This window comes from Drosophila melanogaster, chromosome 3L (genome assembly GCF_000001215.4).
Source record: "Drosophila melanogaster chromosome 3L".
Lineage (NCBI taxonomy): Eukaryota > Metazoa > Arthropoda > Insecta > Diptera > Drosophilidae > Drosophila > Drosophila melanogaster.
This window is the reverse complement of record NT_037436.4, coordinates 19,882,020-19,889,024: the sequence shown is the minus strand read 5'-3', so window position 1 is coordinate 19,889,024 and position 7,005 is coordinate 19,882,020. Positions and strand designations below refer to the sequence as shown.

Genomic DNA, 7,005 nt, shown 5'->3' with positions numbered 1-7,005 from the left:
GCGAATAGAAGAAGAGTAAAACAGATCAAGAGACATGAGAAAAATATTATTATTATTATTGTACATCTTAAGAGCAAAACCGCTGACAAGACCAGCAGAATGAAAAATCTTACAAAAAAAGAGATATTGTTATATACTAGTAATTATTAAGACCACAAACAACAAAAGAAGAAAGATGAAAAAAAAAATTGACAAAAAAAGCAAAAAAATAGAATCAAATAAAATATTGAATCGAAGAAAGTACGTTATTTTAATTATTGTGTTTCCTCCATCTATTGACCACCAACCCGATCATCGATTGAAGCTCCTTGAACATGGCTCACGGTAAATCCAGGTCGCCTTCCAAAGCGATCAATATATTGGGGTATAACTAATTGCAACTCTTCCTTATTCCTCTCTGGCTCCTTTAGAAGAAGAAGAGGCCCAGGAGGACAACGCACCTGCGGCGGAGCTGTCCAACGATTCCGACGCCCCTCTGAAGCCGAATGTGAGTGGTTTTATAAGTCATACATATGGTATATGGATGTAATCCTCTTAAATTCCCAGCAGAACGACGAAGACGACGACTACGATCCGGAGGACAGTCGCAGGAAGAAGAAGGGCAAGAAGCGCAAGACCAGGAAGGGCGAAGAGAAGGGTCGCAAGAAGAAGAAGCGCAAGAAGAACGAGAGCGAAGAGGACAGCGACTTTGTCCAGCACGATGAGGAGGTGGAGTACCCCAGCACCTCCAAGCGCGGTCGCAAGCGCAAGGAGGAGAAACAGGCCGCCAAGGAGAAGGAGTCGGCATCATCCGGTAAGAGCTAGGATTCTAAATAGTGTAGTTACCACGAGTTTTATGAGAGTTGAGCTAAGTAGTCTTGGCTTTAGAAGAGGGATTAACTTCACGGTTCACTTATGCTGATTTTTTCACCCACTGCCAGGAATGCCATCTGTGGAAGACGTGTGCTCAGCCTTTAGCGTCTGCAATGTGGAGATCGAGTACAGTGAGGAGGAGCTGCAGAGCCTAACGACCTACAAGGCTTTCATGCATCATGTTCGTCCGATTCTGCAGAAGGAAAACCCCAAGATTGCGGCACCAAAGCTAGTGATGCTGGTGGCAGCCAAGTGGCGTGAGTTCTGCGAGAGCAATCCGCACATCCAGCAGGAGGGTGGTGCCGCCGGCTCCGGTGGATCCGCCGGACAGGCACGCAGTGTGACAGGCGATGAGCCGGAGGAACCTCGATCATCGCGTTCCTCGCGCAACGAGAAACCGGATGACATTTACGAGGAGGCCGTCGAGGAGGAGGAAGAAGAGGAGGAGGAGGAGAAGAAACCTCGTCGTAAGCGCAGTGGACGTGGCAAGAAGGGGCGTCGTCCCTCCGGCAAGGTGCCCACTCTTAAGATTAAGCTGCTCGGCAAGCGCAAACGCGATAGTTCGGATGAGGAGCAAGATGCTAGCGGTGCATCGGAACGCGATTCGGATCTTGAGTTTGAACGGATGCTTCAGAAATCGGATGACAGTGCCGATGAAAAGGAGGCTCCTGTCTCCTCTAAGGCGGACAACTCAGCACCCGCTGCCCAGGACGATGGATCAGGAGCTCCAGTGGTGCGCAAGAAGGCCAAGACCAAGATCGGCAACAAGTTCAAGAAGAAGAATAAACTCAAGAAAACGAAGAACTTCCCGGAGGGCGAAGATGGCGAGCATGAGCACCAGGACTACTGCGAGGTGTGCCAGCAAGGAGGTGAGATCATCCTGTGCGACACCTGCCCTCGGGCATATCACTTGGTGTGCCTGGAGCCAGAACTCGATGAACCGCCAGAGGGCAAGTGGTCGTGTCCGCACTGCGAGGCTGACGGAGGTGCTGCTGAGGAAGAGGACGATGATGAGCACCAGGAATTCTGCCGCGTGTGCAAGGACGGTGGCGAGTTGCTGTGCTGCGACTCATGTCCCTCCGCCTATCACACATTCTGCTTGAATCCGCCTCTGGACACTATACCCGATGGCGATTGGCGCTGTCCTCGTTGCAGCTGCCCTCCGCTCACTGGCAAGGCTGAGAAGATCATCACCTGGCGATGGGCACAGCGTAGCAATGACGACGGTCCCTCCACCTCGAAGGGATCAAAGAACAGTAACTCCCGGGTGCGCGAGTACTTTATCAAGTGGCACAACATGTCCTACTGGCATTGCGAATGGGTGCCCGAAGTGCAACTGGACGTCCATCATCCGCTCATGATTCGTTCGTTCCAGCGCAAGTACGACATGGAAGAACCGCCCAAGTTCGAGGAGTCGCTGGATGAGGCGGACACTCGTTACAAGCGTATTCAGCGACACAAGGACAAGGTTGGCATGAAGGCAAACGATGATGCCGAAGTGCTGGAGGAGCGGTTCTACAAGAATGGCGTCAAGCCAGAGTGGCTCATTGTTCAGCGCGTAATCAACCATCGTACGGCAAGAGATGGCAGCACCATGTATCTGGTGAAGTGGCGCGAGTTGCCCTATGACAAGTCCACCTGGGAAGAAGAGGGTGATGACATACAGGGCCTGCGGCAAGCCATCGATTACTATCAGGATCTGCGTGCGGTTTGCACCTCGGAGACAACTCAGTCGCGCAGCAAAAAGAGCAAGAAGGGTCGCAAGTCCAAGCTCAAGGTCGAGGACGACGAGGATCGCCCGGTCAAGCACTACACACCGCCGCCGGAAAAGCCAACTACTGATCTGAAGAAGAAGTATGAGGATCAGCCGGCTTTCTTGGAGGGCACTGGCATGCAATTGCATCCCTACCAGATCGAGGGCATTAACTGGTTGCGCTACAGCTGGGGCCAGGGCATCGACACCATCCTGGCCGACGAGATGGGTCTGGGTAAGACCATTCAGACGGTCACCTTCCTGTACTCTTTGTACAAGGAGGGCCATTGCCGCGGACCCTTCCTCGTGGCCGTGCCACTCTCGACGCTAGTGAACTGGGAGCGTGAGTTTGAGCTGTGGGCTCCGGACTTTTACTGCATCACGTATATCGGTGACAAGGACTCGAGAGCGGTTATACGGGAGAACGAGCTGAGCTTCGAGGAGGGCGCCATTCGTGGTAGCAAGGTTTCGCGTTTGCGGACCACCCAGTATAAATTCAACGTACTGCTGACTAGCTACGAGCTGATCTCCATGGACGCTGCTTGCCTTGGCAGCATTGACTGGGCCGTGCTCGTGGTGGACGAGGCCCATCGCTTGAAGAGCAACCAGAGCAAGTTCTTCCGTATCCTGAACAGCTACACTATTGCCTACAAGCTTCTGCTCACCGGCACACCGCTGCAGAACAATCTCGAGGAGCTGTTCCATCTGCTCAACTTCTTGAGCCGCGACAAGTTCAATGATCTGCAGGCCTTCCAGGGCGAATTCGCTGACGTTTCGAAGGAGGAGCAGGTTAAGCGTCTGCACGAGATGCTTGGACCGCACATGCTGCGTCGTTTGAAGACGGATGTGCTGAAGAACATGCCGTCCAAGTCTGAGTTTATCGTGCGCGTCGAGCTGTCGGCCATGCAGAAAAAGTTCTACAAGTTCATCTTGACCAAGAACTACGAGGCTTTGAATTCGAAGAGCGGTGGTGGCTCTTGCTCACTGATCAACATTATGATGGACCTAAAGAAGTGCTGCAACCATCCGTATCTCTTCCCCTCGGCCGCCGAGGAGGCAACCACCGCTGCCGGTGGTCTCTACGAGATTAACTCGCTGACCAAGGCTGCTGGCAAGCTGGTCCTGCTATCCAAGATGCTGAAGCAGCTGAAGGCACAAAACCATCGTGTCTTGATTTTCTCCCAGATGACCAAGATGTTGGACATTCTCGAGGACTTCCTCGAGGGCGAGCAGTACAAGTACGAACGTATTGACGGTGGAATCACAGGAACATTGCGTCAGGAAGCCATTGATAGGTTCAATGCACCCGGAGCGCAGCAGTTTGTCTTCTTGCTGAGTACTCGAGCCGGAGGATTGGGTATTAATTTGGCCACGGCCGACACTGTCATTATTTATGACTCCGATTGGAATCCCCACAACGATATTCAGGCCTTCTCCCGAGCCCATCGTATTGGCCAGGCTAACAAGGTGATGATCTATCGATTTGTTACTCGAAATTCTGTGGAGGAGCGCGTTACCCAGGTGGCCAAGCGTAAGATGATGTTGACTCATCTTGTGGTCCGTCCGGGAATGGGCGGTAAAGGCGCTAACTTTACAAAGCAAGAACTGGACGATATCCTTCGTTTCGGTACCGAGGATCTGTTCAAGGAGGATGACAAGGAGGAAGCTATCCACTATGACGACAAGGCGGTGGCCGAGCTGCTCGACAGAACCAACCGCGGTATCGAGGAGAAGGAGTCCTGGGCCAACGAGTATCTGTCCTCGTTTAAGGTGGCTTCGTACGCCACTAAAGAAGAGGAGGAGGAGGAAGAGACGGAGATTATTAAACAGGATGCCGAGAACTCTGATCCGGCGTACTGGGTGAAGCTGCTGCGGCATCACTATGAACAGCACCAGGAAGATGTGGGTCGCAGCCTGGGCAAGGGCAAGCGCGTCCGCAAACAGGTCAACTACACGGATGGCGGCGTTGTGGCGGCTGATACCACGCGGGATGATTCCAACTGGCAGGACAACGGCAGCGAGTATAACTCCGAGTATTCAGCTGGCTCCGATGAGGATGGCGGTGACGATGACTTCGATGACCAGAATGGCGCAGAGAGAAAGGCCAAGCGGCGATTGGAGCGTCGCGACGATCGTCCATTGCCTCCACTGTTGGCCCGCGTGGGTGGAAACATCGAGGTGCTCGGTTTTAATGCCCGTCAACGCAAGAGCTTCCTCAATGCCATTATGCGGTACGGAATGCCGCCGCAAGATGCCTTCAACTCGCAATGGCTAGTCCGGGATTTGCGTGGTAAATCGGAGCGCAATTTTAAGGCGTATGTTTCTCTGTTTATGCGGCATCTTTGCGAGCCGGGAGCGGACAATGCGGAAACCTTTGCCGATGGTGTGCCGCGCGAAGGACTATCCCGCCAGCATGTGCTCACCCGGATCGGAGTGATGTCGCTAATTCGAAAGAAGGTACAGGAATTCGAGCATATTAACGGATACTACAGCATGCCGGAGCTCATTCTCAAGCCGTGCGAGCCCGTACGATCAGCCCTGAAACAGGATGTGGCGGCACTTGAAGCTCCGCCTACCGGTGGCAATGTCGACAAGAGCGCTACTACTAGCAATAGCGTCACTCCAGCCACCAGTGCGGCTCCCAGTCCAGCGCCAGCCTCTGAAAAAGGTGAAGACAAAGACAAGGACTCCGAAAAGGAGAAGGATAAGACCTCGGCGGAGAAGAGCGAGGTGAAGCAAGAACAAGAGGCTGAAGAGGACAAGAAGCCTGGGGATGTCAAGCAGGAGAACCCTGTGGAAGAAGCTGCCGGCGACACAAAGCCCAGCGACGCGGAGGTCAAAACCGAGGTGGCTAAAACAGAACCCAAGGAAGAGACCAAGGACCCGGAGGTAAAGGAGGAGCCCAAGACCGAAGAGAAGGAAAAAGAAAAGGTGGATGACAAGAAACCAATACCACCGACGACAGTAATTGACGACGACGATGACGATGTGATGATTGTCAAGGAGGACGGTGAGCTAGAAAAGCCCAGTGCCAGTTCACCCAAGGATCAAAAGGCAGTCGCCGCTGCTACGTCTGCTGCAACTGGAGCCACTGGCAAGGGAGCGGAGGACAGCTTGGAGGTGCTAAAGCGCAAATTTATGTTCAACATCGCCGACGGCGGGTTCACCGAACTGCACACTTTGTGGCTCAACGAGGAGAAGGCTGCCGTTCCTGGGCGAGAATACGAGATCTGGCACCGTCGCCACGACTACTGGCTGTTGGCCGGAATTGTGACCCATGGCTATGGCCGTTGGCAGGATATACAAAACGATATCCGTTTCGCGATCATAAACGAACCTTTCAAGATGGACGTTGGTAAGGGCAACTTTCTGGAAATCAAAAACAAGTTCCTGGCCCGGCGTTTTAAGTTGCTGGAGCAGGCGCTGGTCATCGAGGAGCAGCTGCGGCGAGCGGCCTACCTTAACCTCGCCCAGGACCCCAGCCACCCGGCAATGTCGCTAAACGCCCGTTTCGCAGAGGTCGAATGCCTGGCTGAATCCCATCAGCATCTGAGCAAGGAATCGCTGGCCGGTAACAAGCCCGCAAACGCTGTTCTGCACAAGGTGCTCAACCAGCTCGAAGAGCTGCTCTCGGACATGAAGAGCGATGTGTCCCGGCTGCCAGCTACACTGGCTCGCATCCCACCTGTTGCGCAACGGCTTCAGATGTCCGAGAGATCGATTCTCTCCCGACTGGCGGCCACCGCCGGAAATGCCTCCAATGCAGGTGAGTCTTGCCTCTTGAACTGTCCTATAGCTTGATATTCAATTGTTATTTTATTTCTGTTGCAGCTCAATTGATGGCACAATTCCCGGCTGGATTCCAGGGCACAACATTGCCAGCATTCACGAGCGGACCGGCTGGCAACTTTGCCAACTTTCGGCCACAGTTCTCGGTGCCCGGCCAGCTATCGAATAATTCCGGCGTCTAGGCATCTCCTCAATATCTATGTTAAGAGCATTCGTATTCCATGCAAATATACTTTACTCAAGCTAAGAATTTAAATTTCTACACGGTAACACACCTGCACACCCACACACCCACAACATATATTTATCATAATCATTTGCAATGAAATCCAGATATCAAGAAACAAAAAATGGACCCACGTCGCGTTCACACAAATAATTAATGCAAAACGTTTGACACTTGGCGAATGGCGAGTTCGGTGTTTCCAGGCTTCGGTTTCTGCTCCTGGGGCGGATCGGATCTCAGCAGAGCACGACTCGCGGTCAGTTCACATACGACAAGTACAATAGTTCTTATTAACTTCTCTACTATGTGATTACATAATCTAGATACAAATATAAATGTATTTAATTCCATTGCAAAGGAGTTCTGGGCGAATTATTTATGTGGG

General features: G+C 52.5%; 1 protein-coding gene across 4 annotated transcripts in view; it reads left to right on the top strand.

Annotated features, from left to right (window-relative positions):
- The window catches only part of Mi-2, a 28,165-nt gene extending 21,191 nt beyond the window's left edge, over positions 1 to 6,974 (top strand). Inside the window, exons 2-6 of one of the 4 annotated variants that reach the window (NM_140897.4) lie at positions 411 to 487; positions 550 to 793; positions 921 to 6,371; positions 6,437 to 6,660; positions 6,728 to 6,974. In NM_140897.4, coding sequence (NP_649154.2) covers positions 411 to 487; positions 550 to 793; positions 921 to 6,371; positions 6,437 to 6,576 — 5,912 coding nt within the window. In that variant the 3' untranslated portion in view covers positions 6,577 to 6,660; positions 6,728 to 6,974. Of the gene's footprint in view, positions 1 to 210; positions 325 to 410; positions 488 to 546; positions 794 to 920; positions 6,372 to 6,436 lie in introns of those variants that run through there. The other 3 variants (NM_001275149.1, NM_001170005.2, NM_001014591.3) reach the window with 3 other exon arrangements.
- The last annotated feature ends 31 nt before the right edge of the window (positions 6,975 to 7,005 follow it).